We start from the raw sequence: 20,428 nt of genomic DNA on the forward strand, positions 1-20,428 counted from the left end.
TGTAGAAGTCCGGAGTGCAAAATCTTGATTGTTATCTTGCTATCACATGAAATAAGTGATATTGTTCAGATTTTTCGTGCCTCCTTTTTGGATAGTGGGATAAAATTGATCTGTTCCAGGCCTATGGCCACGGCTGTGTTTTTTGAACCTACTGACAAACCACATGTATTGCTTTAACTGCCTCATCTGGTACGATTTCAAATAATTCTGCTGTATTTCATCAACTCCCGCTGCTTTCTTTTAAGCAATATTTTTATGGCCCATTTAGCTTCACTTTCCCAGAATGTTGAGTGAACCAGCCTGTAGAAATATCATCAATCTTTTTCCTGTGACTTTTAGGCAAATAAGATTTGTTGTCCACATGAAAAACATTTAGGAAAGCCAAGATTCAGGCTTTACTGAGTGACACCAGAGTAGGGTTGAGTGTTTGCTTCTTTTCTTCTTTTTTAAATCATCTTTTGTTCTTAAGCAGCAAAGCATGGTGACCACTCCATTATCACTTACACAAGGAGAAGTTTGAGATACTTTCACAGATTAAAAGAGATGGCTCGTTAAAAGGTCTGAAAAAGATTCTGTAGATGAATGGCGCAAAGGAAGCACTGGTATTTCTTGGCTGCTTCTTGCTCAGAAGTTTACAAACCTGAAAGCTGTCTTTATACAATTGTCATCTTGATCCTTTGGAGAACTGACAGGAAATACAGGTAGTCCTCAATTGAAAATCACAAATGGAACCATAACGTCTGTTCCTAAGCAAGATAATTATGAAGGTAATTGTGTCCAATGTTTATGACCTTTTTTTTGCTGTGGTCATTAAGTGAATCATTCAGTTGTTAAGCAAATCTGGCTTCCTCCCATTAACTTTGCTTGTTGGAAGCTGGCTAGGAAAGTCACAAATGTTGATCAGGTGGAGGGACTGGAGACCGCAACTATCATGAATACATGCCAGTTGTGTGGGCTGTTGCAACAGTGGTAAAAAGAGAGGACCTGTTGAAAGTGACTTTTTTCAGCCCCTTTGTAACTTTGAGCACTAAGTAAATGATTGGTTGTAAGTTGAGGAACTACCTGTGAATAGAAAGAAAAATGCATCGTGATTTCAAGTATGTATGTATAGTGTATAGTGGAAGGAAAGCACACTGCATACTCTAATATTTCTACTTTTTAAGTTGGATTTAATTAATTCCATGCTTTTCTTCCTCCTTTAATAGTGTATGATCAAATAATTCTTTTCAATTGTTTCTGCTTTTTTCTGTGCCTCCCAGCAAGCAGGAAATGTACACTCCCCCTCGCTTTGTACTTCTGAAAAAGGATTTGCCCATCTTTTCCATGCACCAAAAGTACTGTTTTATAAATAACAATAATAATGTCCATAAGTGAGATCTATGTTCCTTTGTCTCTCTTTGGCCCGAAAGAGATAATCGGAGAAAGGAGAGGCTTGGTATTCCTGATCAATATAAAACCAAAGCAACTTAAGATTGATTTTCAGCATATGGTGTTATTTTCTACTATTTTAATCCTCCTTTTCCAAAATGCTCAAATCACTCAAGAGCTAACACCACTCAAAATTACACGCTGACATATCCAAATGGAGGTGGAGTGGGAATGTAAAAGCGCTATCATATGAATTTAGTGTTTTAAAAAAAACTGACAGAGTTCCACCCACTTGAATTTCAATTTAATTAGGGTTTCCATTGTTTTTAATGATCAGTTTAACATCCTAGATCATGAGATTCTGTGCCGTAATATAAGCATTTGGCCACTGCCGCCTAACAGTGGGACCATGTTTGGCCAAGATAGTAAAATAATACTAGGCAAACAAGATCAAAGCTACAAACACCTTGACAATCGTTAGAGGGTTGCTAAGAGTTAGGACCGTCTGTATCGAGCGGTTATCCCCGATTCTGATAGCGAGACACCATATGCCTGATGGCATGGATCAATGTTTCTCCGCTTTACCAACTCTTAAGATGTGTACACTTCAACTCCCAAAATTCCCCAGCCGATGTGTTTGGCTGGGGAATTCTGGGAATTGAAGTCTGCATAAACTTAAAGTTATCAAGGTTGAAAAACTCTGGTATGGACAGACTCTATTAAAGGCCCTTGTTATCTGCCATGCTGAGGTGAAATCTAGGGATGTGACCCAGCCAAAATCAGTGAGACTGCACGTCAAACCATTTCTGCTATTCACCCACTGAAGTCCTTAGACTCTCCTCATCCCACCAGGCAAGAAGTTGAGATAACAATTGTTATGTGCTGGCTTGTCACTCTTACACGTTATAAGATTCTGCCTTTTGTTTTGGGTAAAGTAAAGCCACTGCTGTAACAAATAAAAAAGCCAGCAAAAACTGTTGTGTGGCCACGCCATAGCCTGCCAATAGTCAGAGTGACTATGATGATGATGATGATATCCATTCAGTTGTGTCCAACTCTTGTCAATTCTATAGTCCAGGTTTCTCCACATCTTCTGAACTTGTACTACTTCGACCAAGGCCAAGTCAGGCTTCTCCAAACAGCCTTGGTGGTGCCTCCTCAGAATCTTGCAAGATGCCAAGAGGGCTTGCAGTCCTATCAGTAGAATCTACCCATTTGGCTTAGTCTTCCTTGTGAGGAGCTTGGTTGGATTTGGTGGATGGCTTGGTCAGGTGATGAATGGGGTATAGGAGGGTAAGGAAGGAACAGAGGAGCATGCATAGTGGCATAAGGATTTAGTATGGGCACAACAGAGTAAGAGGAAGAAGAGCTTCAGTTACTGAACAGATTGGAGCATCTGGAAGAAGGAAAAGCAGCATCAAAGCTCGTGAGAAATGTCAGGAACCAGACAGGCTGTAGCTGAGTGACAGAACACTTGCCTTATCCAAGTGGATCGTTGGCTTGCATCCCCAGGTTTTGCTGAAACACAGGTTTTTCCTTGCTGGTCCATCAGAAGGATGGAAGTTAAACATTGATTTTTGTGTCCCACTGAGCAGAGTGATCAAGACGAGTACTGAATTGTGTCCAAAGTAAACAAGCATTATTGGTTTGCCGGATAGAATTTTTCCATTTATTACACTAAATATTTTCCAGAAAGTATAAAACAGGACGAGGCAGGTACCACATGGCTGTAGAACTGCATATGCATCAGATCATTTATCCTTTCATTGTATCTTGGAGAGAAATCCTGACTCCAGATCCTGTCTTCTGTACTCTGACCATTTGAACAAGGTGCATTGTCAAAAACAGACGGAAATGAAATGGATTCAGTTCTTTTGAGATACAATGCATGAGATCACAGTGCAATTCCTAATGAGCATCGAAGCATTTTGAAAAACAAAACTTCCTAAATCTTTTTCCAAAATGAAATTAAATCCTGACCTTCTCCCATGAGCTGTTCAGAGCATCCAGAGTGGGGAGGTGCTTCAGTCTCTTCTGGAAAGGCTGGGCTTAAAACTCCAGGACACTCCTCCTCCTCCACGGGACACCTCCTCAGCATCCCCCAGTTTTAGCTCAGCCTTCGTGGTAAGAGGTTGTGCACTCCCTGACTGGAACGGTTTCTGATTCAGCTACTCAAAATTCAGGTTTGCTCTTGAGTTAATTCGGCTTGTAAATTTTTCCCCAATTAATTTGGTGATTTCAAGGCTTGTGGCTCTATTAGGTTATCCCCCCGATCAGTTTGAGAGCAGTTCTCTGTGGCTGGCAGTGCCTGCCACTCCGCAGGTAGCCTGAGATGGCCGCTTCAGTCAATTAGCCTATCTGTTCCCCCAATCGTCTTATCTCTGCGATCTTGGTGGAGCGCTCACAACCACGGCTCTCTCCTCATTGCCATTTTGACTGACAGGATCATTTATCTGACTATTTAGATAGTCAGCAGCAGCGGCTCGTTAAACTGCTCAGGCAATTAACATCGAAGATTCTGCCTTCCTGCCATTTTCAATGCCTGGCTTCAAGTTCGCACCTAAATACCACAGGTGCCATTCCCCGCTGGTTTCCCTTCTTGGGGACCAGGGCAGGTACCTTCCCACTCCACTTCCCTGGCATTATTTCTCTTTTATCTTGCTGGCGTTGGATAAGCAGGCTAGTCCTTAAACAGGAATTTTGTCCTTTTTGCAATTGCTTTTGGATCATTACATTGGAGTGAAGCAGCAAGTGCCATTTCAAACAGCGGGGCGTTTTTTTTGACAGGAAAGGATCCATCCAGGTCCTGTATAGCTGGTTTCCCTTGTTGGGGACCAGGGATCCAGAATATTTCTTGCTTGGAGTGTTTGGGGGTTTCCCTTGTTGGGGACCCTTAGATACTGTTTACCATATACTCAGTTTTACATACGTGTGTGTGTGTGTGTGTGTGTGTGTGTATACACACACACACACACGCATGTGTATGTGCATATATGTGTGTGTGTGTTTGTGTATGTATGGAAGGTGACAATGTCTTTTGCTCCAAGACAAATAAGTCCCGAGATAAGTCAGTGAGCCCCCAAAAGGCTTCTAAGGCAGCGGATAAGGATGCCCATAGACAGCACCAAGCCTTGGAAAGGCAGTTGCAGAAACAGGCCAGGCAGGCGGACAAGATGGCTATGACACAACAATCGGATCAGGACCCAAGTCCATTGCTGGGGCCCTTGGACTTATCTACCCAGCCCAGACAGACTATCTCTGGACAGCCTTCCATAGACATATCTCCTCCAATGAGCACTGCCCGACAAATCCCAGAGGCAACCTTGACCCCTACGGCCTCCAGTTTAACACAGGAGGAGGGATTACCTGAGACTATTCCCATCGAAATGGGCAATGGTTGGAGATGGCCATAAAAAAGGGCATTGCGGCTGGAGTTCAGCAATCCATCAGGACCAGATACCTTTTGGCTACTTCAGAAGCGGGATCCCTATCTGCTCGATCCTTTGCGCATTTGGGACACCATCAAACTCAGGTATTCCCCAATACTCCTAACTTACCAGTCCAGGGTCTTCGGGAGGAGGTGGAATTAGATGACCAGGATGTTCCCATGGAGGTGGGGTCGATCCATCAGGTGGACTTGGGGTTGTCAGAGGCTGTCCCACTAGAACAAGGAATGTCGGATGACGAAGGCCTCATTCCAGACCAACCTACCTTTTCTGGCCTTCTTTGTCTGCACCTCTTTAAATCTTTACTGTTCAAAGCAAAGAACACTGCTAAACTAGGCACATCAAGCCCTCGTCCATTATCATCAGGGTCTCAGGACGAATCCAAGGATCTAATATTCTCACAACCGGCTAATGAGGCAGAAACTATCCCTGTCCCTCGTACGTTTGCTGAATTAGTACAAAATCAATGGGCATCAGCAGCATCCTACCCAGCCCCAACAAGGTACGATAAATGATATTATAATTTAGCACCAGAGTTTACAAATGTTCTCAAAACGCCGGAGGTGGATGAGCCCATTGTGGCACTGGCCTCTTGTTCAACCTTCCCAACGAGGCCGAGGAAGCCCTGAGACCGGAGGAAAAGAGAGCAGAGTTGGCACTCCGTAGGGTGCACGTTTCTGACGCCTGGGCCATTAGGGCAGCTACAGCTGTATCCTTTTTTACACGGTCCTCCCTACGACGGATCTTCCACTTGAGGGATATATTGCCGGCGTCAAATGTCAGAGTCCATCAGGAAGTTGCAAGTGTTGCAGCACCAGAATTCTCTGCCAATGCCACATTTAATGCAGTCAAATTCTCATCTAGAGCCATAGCATCTCACGTATCAGCACAGAGACTGCTATGGCTCAGACATTGGCAGGCGGATACCAAGCATAAATGCAAGCTGGCATCAGCCCCAATATCGGGGGATTAATTTTTTTGGCAGTGTCTTGGAGCCCCTGCTCATGGAGAATAGAAACAAGAAAAAAGTGCTTTCTCCTCTTTTTCGGAGGTCTGAAAACAGAATGCCCCAGTCGTTCGAAGGGGCTCCTTTCAGACCTACTATCAAGGCCCATACGTTCCCAGATTTCAGAGAACATCAAGCTACAGGCCCAGTTTTAGACAGAGATAGGTCTGAATCTTCCGATAGAGGTCAGTGGGGAGGTCAAAACAGAAGAAACCGCAGAGGCACCGGAGGCCGATGTTTTCGTCACCCCAAGTGAGTCCTTGACAGCAGTTCCCATTGGAGGGCGGCTAAAATTGTTTGCTAATCAATGGGACAGCTCCACCTCTGATGCGTGGGTCAGGGACTCTGTTAGGTTTGGTTTGTCTTTAGAGTTTCAATCCTCCCCTCCGAACTTTTTCATTAGGAGCCCTAGGTCCACGGATCCCATTAAGAGAACGTTGATGCAGGAGGCTATCAATCCTCTTCTGCATATTCAGGCCATTAGAGAGGTCCCATCTGAACAACAGGGTCAAGGCTGTTACTCTCTATTGTTTGTGGTTCTAAAGAGTTCGGGGGGCTGGAGAGCAATTCTGGACCTCAAACGTCTGAACAGAACATTGGTTTATCGAAAATTCAAGATGACTACGCTCCAGTCCATTCTGCTCAGCATCAGAGAGAACGATGTCCTGACCTCTATAGATCTGACAGAGGCTTATCTCATATACCAATTAGACCTGCTCACTACAAATATCTTAGATTTTGCTATTGTGATCAGCATTACGAATATATCGCCCTACCATTTGGTCTGGCTTCGGCCCCTAGGACTTTTACCAAGGTCCCAGGGGCTTTGGCTGCCTCCTTCAGGATCAAATCTATTTGTTTACAATGTTATCTGGATGATATTTTAATTTTGTCATCTTCCAGACATCAAGCAAATTTGGATACCAAGAGTACTCTGGAGACCCTTCAAGGTCACGGCTTTTTCATAAATTGGGATAAAAGCCATTTGATCCTTTCAACTAGGTTAGTTCATTTAGGGGCAGTGATACATACCATGGAGGGCAAGGTTTTTCTCTCTCAGGACAGAATGAATAGTATCCAGTCTTTGGCCAGAGAGATCAGAGCCTTAAAGAGGGTTTTCCTGGCAGTTCTGTCTCAACTGTTAGGGAAACTGATATCTTGTATTTCCATTGTGCCTTGCACTCAATTCCATTCTAGAGATATGCAATGGTTCCTGCTACCTTTCCAGCGATCCGGAAGAGACACTTCCAACGTCCGGATAAAGGTACCGCACAATGTTCTCTGATCACTCCGCTGGTGGTCAGAAAACACGATAAACAAGGGGTGTCCTTTCAAGGAACCTTGCAGGGCAACGATCACAACCGATGCCAGCCTGGTAGGATGGGGAGCTCACTTCCAATCCCACACTGCACAGGGAAGTTGGACTATTTCCGAACAATCACAAAGCATCAACCTGTTGGAGCTGCGAGCAGTTCATCTGATGTTACGCAGCTTTCTACCCCTTTTCCAATCACACCACGTTCTGGTCTTGACAGACAATATCACAACCAAGGCCCACGTAAACAGACAGGGGGATACCCACTCCAAATTTCTGATGCTGGAGACGACCAGGTTGTTCAAGTGGGCCGAGGCCAATCTGCTTTCTCTCAAGGCAGAGCACGTAGCAGGGGCCTTAAACACACAAGCGGACTGGCTCAGCAGGGCCACGATAGATCAGAGTGGTGCCTAGACCCGTCTGTCTTCCAGGAAGCAGTGCAGAGGTTTGGGCAACCGGTGATCGATCTATTTGCCTCTCCCCTCAACGCCCAATTGCCCCAGTATATTTCAAGGTACCTGACTCAGGGGGTGGAGGCCGTCAACACCCTGCGATGTCAGTGGCCTCCCGGACTTCTATATGCATTTCCTCCACTCCCTGTAATACCCAGGTTGATCCAGAAGTCATTGGAGGAACGAGCGGAATTGATATTGGTCGCCCTTTACTGGCCCCGGCGAACGTGGTTCGCAGACTTACAGGACCTGTCGAGAGAACAACCTTGGAAAATTCCACCATCGAGGATTTCCCTCTCGCAAGGGCCGGTACTTCACCCGGACCCACAATGGCTCAGCCTAGCCGTACAGAGGTTGAGTGGAGCCATTTAAGGACCCAACAGATTTCAGAGGATGCCATTGCCACCATACAAGCATCCAGATGGTCCTCAACAAATCGTATATATGAGGCCACGTGATCCGCTTTCTGTCGCTGGTGCCGGGGGTCTAAGATCGACCCAACCGCCCCATCAATAGGAGAATTATTGGACTTTTTACAGGAGAGGTTGACCAAGGGCCTATCTCCAAATACTTTACGCAGACAGGTGGCGGCCTTAGCCTCAATGATATCCTGGGGTGACCTTCATTCCATAGCGCACCATCCACATGTCCGCAGCTTTCTTAAGGGTGCTGCAAACTTACAACCTCCTGTAATTCACCACTATCCCACTTGGGAGGTCAACAAGGTGTTAACCGCACTTACAACTGGTCCGTTCGAGCCTTTAAGAACCGCTAGTCTCAAATTCCTGACATATAAGGTGGTCCTCTTAATTGCGATCACATCAGCAAGGAGGATTTCCAAATTGGCAGTATTGTCGATGAGAAAGGACCTGTGTGTGTTTCATGCGGACAAAGTGGTTCTCAGATTGGATCCATCGTTCACCCCAAAAGTAAATTCAATCTTCCACAGAGCGCAGGAGTTGGTGCTTCCAAATTTTTGTCTGAAACCATCTCATAGACTGGAGCATCAATGGCATCGACTTGACATTCGAAGGGCGTTAAGCATCTATCTAGACCACACGGTGGCATTTCGAAAATCTGAGGCTCTATTCCTGTCCTTTAACCCATCCACTTTAGGACACAAGGTGTCGTCGACGACCATTGAGATGGTTGAGAGCCACCATAGCTAAAAGTTACGAATGCCAGTTCATCTCAGTTCCTAAGGTCATTACAGCCCACTCAACAAGGAGTGCGGCAACATCAGCAGCATGAGCCACACAGGCTTCCATAGATGAAATTTGCAGAGCGGCAACTTGGGCTTCACCATCGCCCTTTGTCAGAAATTATAAAATTGATGTCTATGCCTCAGCAGACGCTTCATTTGGCAGAAGCGTCCTGCAGAGGGTCCACAGAATTTAGAAGTGGATTTCGATCTGGACAGAGTCCCTCCCTAAGGACAGGCCAAGCTTTGATATGTCCCACTTCTGGATGATCTGAACAGCTCATGGGAGAAAGGGCGTTGGTACTTACCTGATACGCCCATTCTCTGTGAGCTGTGAAGAGCATCCAGCCCCACCCATTTCTTTCCGTCTGGTGGGGTTCCGTTCCGGTCAGGGATCTAGATTAGGTGATGAGTTTCGGACTTTGGCACTCAGTCTTCGCAAAACTGGGGGACGCTGGGGAGGTGTCCCATGGAGGAGGAGGAGCGTCCCGGAGTTTTAAGCCCAGCCTTTCCAGAAGAGACTGAAGCATCTCCCACTTCTGGATGCTCTTCACAGTTCACGGAGAACAGGTGTATCAGGTAAGTACCAGCGCCCTTTCCCTCTGTTCCTGATGCTGTCCTGCACCTATTTCTTACCCCCACCTGCTCTAACCTTGTTCCTCCTTCAGATGCCTTATCAGTCAGAGGTTGATGTACCTTGGCACCCATGCCTGGCCTGTAGGAAGGAAATGGGATGTGACATTGTGGATGAGAAGTGTTGGCTCAGCCTAAATTTGCCAGTCACTTGATGGGAAATTGTTGCTTTCGCCTCTTATTGGCAAGTATATTAGCACAGAACCTCCCCCTTAGCACATCTGTTCACTACCACTAAATGCAGTTAGATTGTATAGGCTGAGTAATAGCTTCTAGAGGGTTTTCCCAATAGTGTTCATGTGTAAAAGATGGCTAGGCTTGATACACTGGTGTCTTCACAGCAATGCTGTTTCAGGATCTTCATTTGGGATTTTTTTACTAGGTATTAATCTTCAATTTTAAAAAAGCAGTGGTATTTCTGTTCCCAAAATGAAAAGGGAGAGACAACTAAAGAATTAGAAATAGCTTCTTCCTATAGATTTCGCTAAGATGATATTTTTTATTGGCTTTTTTTTTAAGAAACAAGAAAACATTCTTTCCTAAATACCATAAAAGGGATTTTTTTAAAAAAAAAAAAAGACTGGAGCAGTTCCAGCTAAATTAAGTGTGGCTCTGTTCCCATTTTTCAGTCACTAAAATTGGCAGCAGGAATTAGAAAGAATGTGACGCATGTAAACATGCTAATTTAGTCATTTAAATGTTCTTTATAACCTCAAGGACTACTAGAGAGAATATTTCTTCACTTCACTGCTATTTCTGGACAGGGATTAATGTTAGAAGCCAGTCAAACCGAGATTGTGAAATGCCTCTCCGTGACAAGCCCTGGATTAAAAGAATGGAGGGTAAACGTATTTGGATCACAAAAACTCTCAGCAACAGCTCTGGAAGAAATTGATATTGATGATTCAGCATCAGGCAAAATACTTCCAGATGTTAATGAGGTTAATTTATTGTTAATAAATTAATAATAATAAAAAAAAATAAAGATGTTAATAACTTCTGCCATCAGAAATGCTCACTTAATCACATCTGGCCTGAAAACAATCGCTTTCAGGGATCGATTATGGAAGAGCTGGAGAGAATGCCCTAAAACTGAGTGCCCAAGCACAGCTGTCATCTAGTAATGTATTACCTGCTTAATGAAATTCTCATATTTTGCTTCCTCTGTCACTGCCATTTGAATTATCCATTGTTCAGGCCAGATGCTGAAATTTCCTCATTTGGGAAACCAGATCTATAGGTTGGACTGAGATTCAAACAGCACCAGCAGCGAGCAAGCTTTCATACCGCTTGAGAGTCAAAAGAAATGTGATTTTCAAGTATGAAAGCGCCAAATATGCCAAACATGTCTCCAATAAAAAGGGCACGGCAACACAATTCTTAGCTTAAGTGTAAATGCTTTCAACGGAGAAATTCCTTTGATACCATTCTCATCATACATTCAGAATGATTATTCAACATTGTTGTAAAGCAGGGGTGTCAAGCTCACGTCGTCATGGTGTAACCTATTGGGACTTTTTTCCCCTTCGCTAAACCAGGCAGGGGTGGGGCCAGCATGTGACGCATCCGGCCCACAGGCCTCAAGTTTGACACCCCGGTTGTAAAGGATGTTAAAATGGTTCCTAAAACAGTAAATTAAAAAAGAAAAGAAAATCCATGCAAAGAAGCACCCTTTTTTCATGCACATTATAATCAGCACGCACAACAGACTCTTTTGGGGAGAAGAAACAAAATGGCATTTTCTATTTACATTGCCGGTGGCATAAGTACCAAGCTCTGTCCTCAAGAACTTACTCTTAAATAATAACATTCCTAAACCAAGATGTTTTCAGTTCTGCCTTGTGGTTTTGAATGCTGCTTTCGTGCATGCAAAACGCAAGAACGCCCGAATCCTATCGCAGCACCTGAACCCTTAGGATGAAAGAGGGGAGGTCTCAGACTTCCTTTTCTAGAAACCACGCAACACGGAACATTTGCAGGTCGCTGCTTTGAGTTACTAATAGAGGTGGGATAACAATCAAATCAATAAAAAATAATTCCCCCCCCCCCGGTTGAGAATGTGGTTGTTCCCTCTTAATGATAAAAGTGAAGGGGGAAGGAACCATGTCAGGTCAATTCTTCCTTTTGAGTCCCACTCCACCTCCACCCCCAAATCGGGACCGAAATGCTGCTGCTCTTTTGTTGACAGCGGTATGTCAGTAGAAGGAGGAGAAGGCATATCGAATTATCCTCAGTTCCTCTGCTCGCTGCATCTCCCTGTTGGTTGACCCCTCTGAGCATCCTGGGGACCTATGGAGAATTAGGAGAGGAGCTCAACTTTCTGCCACGTGAACACCCCCGTTAGATTCCCATTGCATTCTATGCGGCCTCTGGATGCAGAGGGGAAGCAGAGAAAAGCAACATAAGCTGCCCTTCATTCCTCCATACTGTCTTTATGACTGTCTTTACATAGAACTGTCGAAAGCTCTCCCGGATTTTCTCTTTCCAAAGGGGGCGTGTGCACGCACGCTCACATTTTCGGCAAACCGGTTGTTAAGGTATGTGGAGCCCACCTCTGCTGCTACAGGGTCATCAGGGCCAATTCCTGACCCCTTCATTGACATTTGTGGTAGCCTTTCCACCCACGGGGAAAATCTGAAAATGAATTAAGGTGGGCAAAGGCTGGATGTGCTGGTTCTTATAGTCATTGGTTTGTGGCAGTTATGACTCTAATGCGGAAGCAGGATCAAACAGCAGGATCAGTGGTGGGATTCAATTTTTTTTACTACTGGTTCTGTGGGTGTGGCTTGGTGGGTGTGGCAGGGGAAGGATAGTGTAAAATCTCCAGTCAGAGGTGGGATTTGCCAGTTCTCCGAACTACTCAAAATTTCCGCTACCGGTTCTCCAGAATTGGTCAGAACCTGCTGAATACCACCTGTGGTACAAGTGCTTAGCGGTTACTGTTACTAACTGTATTTCTCTCCTCTGTCTCTCTCTCTCTCTGCCCAGCGCTGTGGTTCTTGATGGGAGAATTTACGCCACTGGTGGAATTGTCAGCAGCGAAGGCCCCGCCCTAGGAAATATGGAAGCTTACGACCCCGCCACCAACACGTGGACGCTGCTTCCCAATATGCCATGTCCGGTGTTCCGGCACGGCTGCGTAGTCATTAAAAAGTACATTCAAAGCGGTTGACGCCATTAGAAACTTGGCTTTTGCCTGCTGAAAGCAAGCCAAATGAACGATCCTGCAGAGAGAAATCGAGAGATACACCAAAAGAACATCTGGTCTAAAGTTATGACTAATCTCTACGCTGAATGTAGAAAATCACCCTCATTTTTTGATGAACCATGAGCAGAGACTGCACACGGTGGACAAGAGCAGGATTTAACACACGTGGGCCACTAGGTGTCACTGTGGTGTTCGCTACAGACATGGGCTTTTGTCTACCCAGGTGCAATAGCATTGTTGTTTCAAAGAGGGGAATGAAATGAACAGTGTGCATTCTACTCACTGAGAGCAAATTCAGTTGTTGAAGTTACGGTTTGGCTTTGCTGCTACGTATTAAGCATTGGGTGGGGGTGGGAGGGGCTACATGAAACGAAGGGCAAAGTGTCCTTATCACTTTGATGGCTACCTTTTTGTTTTTAAACCAACGTACGCTTTTCAAACAGTGATCAAGAGTAAACGTCCCTCGCCGAACACCGACGGAGGTCAGTCTTCCATCAAAGCCAATGTTTATTACGGCTCTTGAGAGCAAAGCTAACAAAGCATAGAGGTGTGCCTGTCCGTCTCCTAGCATTCCACGTCCTTTGAGTGAAAAGGTTTTCTGAAACTGTACCCCAATGTGAAAGGTCTGCTCACGGGAGGGGCCTGCTTCTGCCCTACGGCTGGTTTTTTTTTTTTTTCCTTCCGTATGAACAAAAATTACAGCTACCTATCTGTAAAACAAGAGGCATCTAGGAGCTTTTTATTAAACTTGTATTTTCTCTGTTCAGAGATTAAATCGAAGAGTTCTCCATTGGGTTTCCTATTTTGAGCCAGTGATTTGAGGCTGGGTGAGTGGGGGGCGGGGGGGGTTGTGTTGTGATTGTCACAGAGTGCTAATCTACTAGCCGGAACATATAGGTCACTGTCTATATTTTTGTCAAATGAATCTTTAAAAAAAAAAAGTCCTATTTTTTCAAATTCTCTTCTGCCCCTTCCCTTTGCCAAATGTACGTTAAGAGTCTTAGGAAAAGTTTTCTCTGCTCAAGAGGCTTCAGAAGCTGCATCGGAAAGAAGCAACGGGTTTGGGCGCTTCTTGCAAGGGTTTAACAATAATAATGGAGGGAGCAGCCTGTTAAATCCTTCCTTTAGCAAGGTGGTGTGGGGAAAAGGGTTCCTCTGTAGAGTTGTAAGTATATACACAGCAGGGCTATATTTTTCTATGTATATTAAAATATTGTACATTCAGAGAAGCGTGATGTGAACAATTCTTTATAAAGTTGTAAATGGAGCAGGTCGGGTGGCTGGCAGCTGGGACAACAGGGTTGCAATGGTAACAACAAACATATTATGATCAATCCTGTGCAAGGGAGATTATGGTTGATTTTTTTTTGCAGCAGCAGCTGGGGAGGGAACAACAAACAGTCACTCTTTGTTTGCTGAACTTCATCACGGACATTATTAAGATCTTTTTTTTTTCCCCAAGTGAAGTACGCAATGCCAGATACTGTAGGGTGAAAAGAGAAACCTCAAGATCGTTTGCTTTTTCCATAGCAGACATCATTTTTGTCCATAAGGGGATGTGATCTTTTAAGTCACTATAAACTGAATGGAACGGGGGAAGAGCCTGTTTTTTCAACTTTTCAGATGTTCCCGTGGTGACACTCCACCCTTCTTCCTTTCTTTTCTTTTTTTTTAACATTCCTCTGTTCCAGGTAATTGATCACCATGATAGGGACATTACGATGGCATCAAAACATTATTAGGGTGATAAATGATTTCCAGCAGCATTCTTAGAGCAGGGGTTAACATGGGCTGTCACCTTTGTACCTGAGCACATCCACCTGGGAGCAAATTCCACCGATCTCAGTCTGCCTCTTCCAAGTGGGCTTTGGATCGTAGCCTTACTCTGATTTGTAGGAAGTCAGAGGACTGCAGCCAATGCCTTCACGATTTTGATACCAAACACGTTTTCTTTCTAAATTGGGACACTTTGGATAATAACTATATTAGAGATGGCTGGCCAATCACACTAAAATTATTTTGGTAAATATCAATTTTTAGAAAGCAGATATTACTATTAAATTTGTACCTTGCCATATCTCAAAACAATTGTTCTTATAGGCGGCAAAACGGCATCTTTCCCATGGCATAGAGGATAGCATTCAAACTTATTATGCAGTTGTTACTAATTATTTAAAGGAACTAAGTCACGCAAAGCTTTTGTTTTCTTTTTGTCAACCATGATGAAAGCGTAAATTTGAAAAATTGGCACAAAAATTCCTCACTGCCTGGGGCAGGCTGAGTTTTATGATATTGGTGTCTTTCTACCTCCAAAGGAGGTGCTAACGTGTAAGCCTTGCTAAGCATTTAACATCTCCAAATTTACCTTCTTTTCTTCCTCACACTGGAGCAAAACTGGCTATTTCCGTGCATACTAAAAACAGGGTTGTCTGTAATTATATTGTATATATGTTTACTGTTCAATTCTTGTTAAAATAAATCTATTTCTAGATCTAGATTGAGCATTAAGTGGATTTTTTTTGAAGTAAGTGGCATTATGTTTTAAGTCAAGTTAGCTTCTAGATGCGGAAGCCAAATGTTTGTATTTTGGGAAGATTAATCCAAATTATTAATATTTCATTAAATATTTAAGGTATGTTTAACCATCCTTTCATGTCAACATATTATACTGTATTGTGCGATCAGTTTGAAACCACTTGTGTCTTTTAATAAAATACTTTAATCTCAGAGAAGGCCCACACAAAGGAGAGAACACCAAGAGTGAACCAAGAGCATTAGTAAGAAATAAAACACATTCAATTGGCCTGAGCTCATTTTTAATCAGTTTACTACATCCCAGCAATTGATTCTCACAAAGACAACTCTTGATTTATCCATCTTAACAGATGTCTGCACAACACCACATGTTTTGAGATCTCACTCAGCAATCAATGAAACGTTTTCGTTTCTCCACAGTAGCTCAATCTGGACAAAGGAAATCAGTATGGTTACAACTCCATTCTTGAACAATCCACAAAGTGCTTTCATGATTATACGTCAGAGGTGGGGAACTATGGCTCTTTTATGACTTGTGGACTTCCACTCCCAGAAAAATCACCTAATTGATTTCCCTATCCTTTGCCTGTACTCGGATGTTGCCCTTTGATCAAGGCTGGTGCTGCCTTGTGGTACTGGGGTACAGTCATTGGGGCGTGGTTGCAGCGTGGGCGGAATATTCGGACCGTGGCGGATATGGAATTTGGCACTTTGAAATATGATGTCACTGTCATCAGTGGGGGCTCAAGTTGAACCAACAGACTATTCTCCCTGCTTAATATGGACATCCATAAATATATAGCATACATTTTATATCAAATATGTATTTCATGAAAACACTTTGGTGTCCATATTACTAGTTATTACTAGCTGTGTTCATTTGATAAACTGAGTCACAATGATGCCTTTATTCAAATCATGTAACACACTGAATCTTAATTGCACAGGGTGGGTTAATACAACAATCAAGACTTGTGTTTATTAGCTGGTTTGTGGGAGAGCATCTAATAATGTTCATTATAGCGAGACCTCCCAATAAAAAATGCTGCCCACCCAATACCAAATTAGAAAATTACTGGATAGTAATAGCCTAAACAGCTTTTTAAAAACTAACTGAATGCAAAAATAAGAATAACAAAATTATAAAAGGGAGAAAAAATAGGAGAAGAAACAAAAACATAAGATGCATATTTACAGATATGCATATTTTAATAAATCGATGCCATAATTCATAGCAGACATCCATAGTTGATCTATAATCATTATATGAATGGTTTGGAGCCATATATTTGTCTTTCTATTGCTGAACAGTCAGCATTTTCCAAATGGCCAGCAGAGTTAAGGCTCATTTGGTCTCAGGTGTTTCAAAGGCCAATATCTAAATCTTCTGAGGGCATAAACTGGCCTCCGGTTTTGGAAGTAACTTTATCTTGGTCTTCATTTTAAAGCAGAAGACAGACATATAGAGCGAGCGAGAGGGAAAAGAAGGATCATGAGAGAATATATATCAATTCAACTTTCTGACTTTCTGATTTAACAACTTTTCACAGATCTCCTGATGCCTGCAAAATATATACATTTATCTCTTAGCTTTAAAATCAGGTATAATGTCAAAGGGATTGAACAAAAAGGTTCCTGTACGGGGAGATATCAGACATAACAGCTTATGCTTCCGTCCTGTGGTGCATAGCCATGGTTGTAAAATTTAAATCTAGCTTCAAAGCTATTTATATAGCTTTTTTACTTTTATAAAAGAACATAGAACAGTTACTTTTGTGATGCTTAGCATATCTTCCAGTTCTATAATGTGCCTTTATTATATTATTTTGTGTGTCGGTGTTCTAAAAGATAAAATAATAAAATAATAATAATCAGGTTATCAGAGTGTCAGCAACACCTGAAGATTTTGAATTCAGCTCTTTGCAAGCCAATTGCAGAGAAAAGTTATGCATTTTTAATTCTAGTGACATAATAGGGCTGGATCCAAACATAAGCATACTGATCCATGAAAATCAATAGGATTTCAGTTAATGAGAGCTAAATCAAACTTCACTGATTTCAAGGAATAGAAATGAAACATTGGACATTGATATTCTGGGAATTAGGAAACTTAAAAAACTGGGATGAGTCCCTTCAAATCTGAATAGTACCAAATGTCAACCTTGTGGACGTGTAAATTGCAATTAAAAATGAAGTATCAAAAGGTATCAAAGTCTATGTTCACGTACCTCTCTACGCACCAACACAAGGATCTCAATTTAAGACAAACACAAGCTAATGAATATTACAGTGATCCAAATCTATGTTCCAGTTACAAAGAGGAAATGGACCAGTTTTGTGATTATTTGCAATACTTGTTGACTAAATACCAACAAATATATCACACTAATTATAGGAGACTGGAATACTGAAGTCAGAAATAGAATGGCATCTGGAATAATGTTGGCCTTGGTGCATGAAATGAATTAGAAAACAGATCAACAATTTTCCTACTTTGTTGCTCAGCAACTTTTTCTAATTTATATCTTCAACTATTCTACTTTTTCTCTAGTTTCTCCTTCAGTTTTGATCCTTCCTTAAATTCAAGAATTTCTTAGCCTGGTCCTCCTCCCTTATGTGGTCCTTTTGAAATCCTTTCCAAAGACCCTAGAAACATCAGGGTAAGACTGTGAGATCAGGAGAGAGTGGGAAGGCAATAATACCCTTAAAGCACTATAGGTGCTTTGCTGATACTTTGGTTTCTTCCTTTATTACATAGATTAACTGAAACTAAAAAAAAACATACTAAACTTTCTGTGAATTTGGAATTATCTGAATTTCAGATAACCTATTTGTGTCTCCTCCATTTTTCACTTTAAAAGTTTGTTATTTGGTTCATTGCAGTCAGATGTTCAGACTGGATCTGGACTCACCTACCGAGTCCTTCCCAAGGACCTGGGATAGGCAGATGTTGATATTTGATGGTGTTAGAAGAAGTATCATTGCAGGATGTAAGCTGTTCCAAGTAAAGCCGCCTTTTGCAATTGACTGATCAATTATCAGTGCTAATGGAGTTCAAGTGGTGCTCCCAGGGGTGGGATTCTACCAATTCGCACCTATTTGCTAGAACCGGTTGTTAACATTCTAAGCAGTTTGGAGAACCGGTTGTTAGAAGAAATGACTGGCCTAATCCTGTAAGGAAGGCAGGAAGGAAACATTCTGGTGTTGCTTACAGAAACTGCCTCTCCATTAATCCTTATTACATTCTTGGCAGGACTGGACTTCCTGTCTCAGGAACTTCTCTGGAGTTTTTTTCTCCTCCTTTGCTGGTACTTTGCTAGTGTGGAGTGACCATTCAAAGTTACAATGGCACTGAAAAAAGTGACTTATGACCATTTTTCACACTTACGATTGTTGCAGCATCCCCACAGTCATGAGAGGCCAGGCGAGGAGATGCGTGCCTCGATGTGAGTGATATTGAGTTGGCCATGCCCAGCCAATAACATGACCACCAAGGCATGTCCACCCAGTCACATGACCACCAAGCCACGCCCACCACCTAAGCCACGCCCACAGAACCAGTTGTTTAAAAAATTGAATCCCACCCCTGGGTGCTCCAAATGTTTTGAATTGCACCCAAGATGTCTATTACTATTGGTACTCTATTTTCTTTTGTCATCATTCTGGCCATTGCCTATCCACTTCAGGATGTAAGCCTCTGTGCTATGCTGTCCCACTCTCTCTCTCTCTCTCTCTCTCTCTCACACACACACACACACACACACATAACTGAGATTTAGTGAGCTTATTAATATTCCTAAGTAACTAACTTCACCCCCCCCCAAAAAAAAAGAACTGTCCCAATTAAGTCCAGCCATGAGAAGACCAATACTGGTCCATGCACTCTCTTCAACAGTCTTATCTTCACTTTAGCTTGTACCATTCTATAGTCACTTGCAACATTAGAGTGATTGATGCAATACAATTAACAGAATATGGTTTTATCACTTGACTTGATGTAGTCAATTTCGCTTGTGTACCCATGTCCATTTTCTGTGAGCCTTTTTCTTATGAGTTCATAATATAAAGTTCCTCTCCTTCAGCAAAATCTGTCCCTGATGGACAGGAACTTCTGCTTTCTTTTCGCATTAGCACTTAGCACTAGCACTTAGACTTATATACAACTTTATAGTGCTTTACAGTCCTCTCTAAGTGGTTTACAGAGTCAGCCTATTGCCCCCAACAATCTGGGTCCCCATTTTACCCACCTCAGAAGGATGGAAGGCTGAGTCAACCTTGAACCTGGTGAGATTCGAACTGCCAAATTGCAGGCAGTCGGTTGTCAACAGAAGTAGCCTGCAGTACTGCACTCTAACCACTGCGCCATCGAGGCTCTCTTTTACTACAATTATTCAAATTCTGTTTGCAGGATCTTTGTATTTTGTGATTTTTCTCCTGTTCTTAATTCTGCCTTTATACGCATTTGCTCTTAAGGCTTGGTCTTGTGCAGTTTTGTCTCTTCAACTTTCCTGCTCTCAATCATTGCCCGATCTTGTTACTATCTACTTTGCGTGCTGTTTTTTTTTTTAATATAATGGCCATGTAATACTTTATCTTTCCATATCCCTTTTCTGTTCTTCATTTGGTCATTCCTTTGGTCTCTCTAAGCCTTCCTGGTGTTCTAGCTTCAGTATATTTTCTTTACTACTCTTCATATATTCTTCCAATGTTGCTCCTCCTCCTCCTCCTCCTCCTCCTCCTCCTCCTCCTCCTCTTCTTCTTCTTCTTCTCCTCCTCCTCCTCCTCCTCCTCCTCCTCCTCCTCCTCCTCCTCCTCCTCCTCCTCTTCTCTTCTTCTTCTTCTTCTTCTTCTTCTTCTCCTCCTTCTCCTCCTCCTCCTCCTCCTCCTCCTCCTCCTCCTCCTCCTCCTCCTCCTCCTCCTCCTCCTCCTCCTCCTTCTTCTTCTTGCAACGTTCCTCACCCATTCATTTTCTTGGTAAGTAGAGTCTGTCAACATTGCTGAATGGATGAAGAGCATGGATCATTTTCATTATCTATCTGGTGGATAGCCAGGGCCTTCAGTTCTAGAGTCCAGCCCACTGTTCCAGTTTTGTATCTAATGACTGAAATTTCCCTGGCACTGATTGCCTTGATGGTACTTCCTCCACAGAATTTGGACTTTAGGATCTTCTTCACTCACTTCATGAATTCACCTCTAACATTTTTCTTGACTTTAGTGTGCTTGATGCTATCACCTTGAAGAATGCTTAGGTATTTATAGGGTAT

General features: G+C 42.9%; 1 protein-coding gene across 5 annotated transcripts in view; it reads left to right on the forward strand.

Moving 5' to 3' along the window:
* Window positions 1-15,124, forward strand: part of KLHL29 (kelch like family member 29) — a 415,683-nt gene extending 400,559 nt beyond the window's left edge. For all 5 annotated transcript variants that reach the window (XM_087917962.1, XM_026710472.2, XM_087917974.1 and 2 more), the window contains one exon: window positions 12,410-15,124. In XM_087917962.1, the coding sequence (XP_087774088.1) occupies window positions 12,410-12,593 (184 nt within the window). In that variant the 3' untranslated portion in view covers window positions 12,594-15,124. The remainder of the gene's footprint in view (window positions 1-12,409) is intronic.
* Window positions 15,125-20,428: the final 5,304 nt, after the last annotated feature.

This window comes from Pseudonaja textilis, chromosome 1, assembly GCF_049901715.1.
Source record: "Pseudonaja textilis isolate UNSWEBS1 chromosome 1, rPseTex1.2, whole genome shotgun sequence".
Taxonomy (NCBI): domain Eukaryota; kingdom Metazoa; phylum Chordata; class Lepidosauria; order Squamata; family Elapidae; genus Pseudonaja; species Pseudonaja textilis.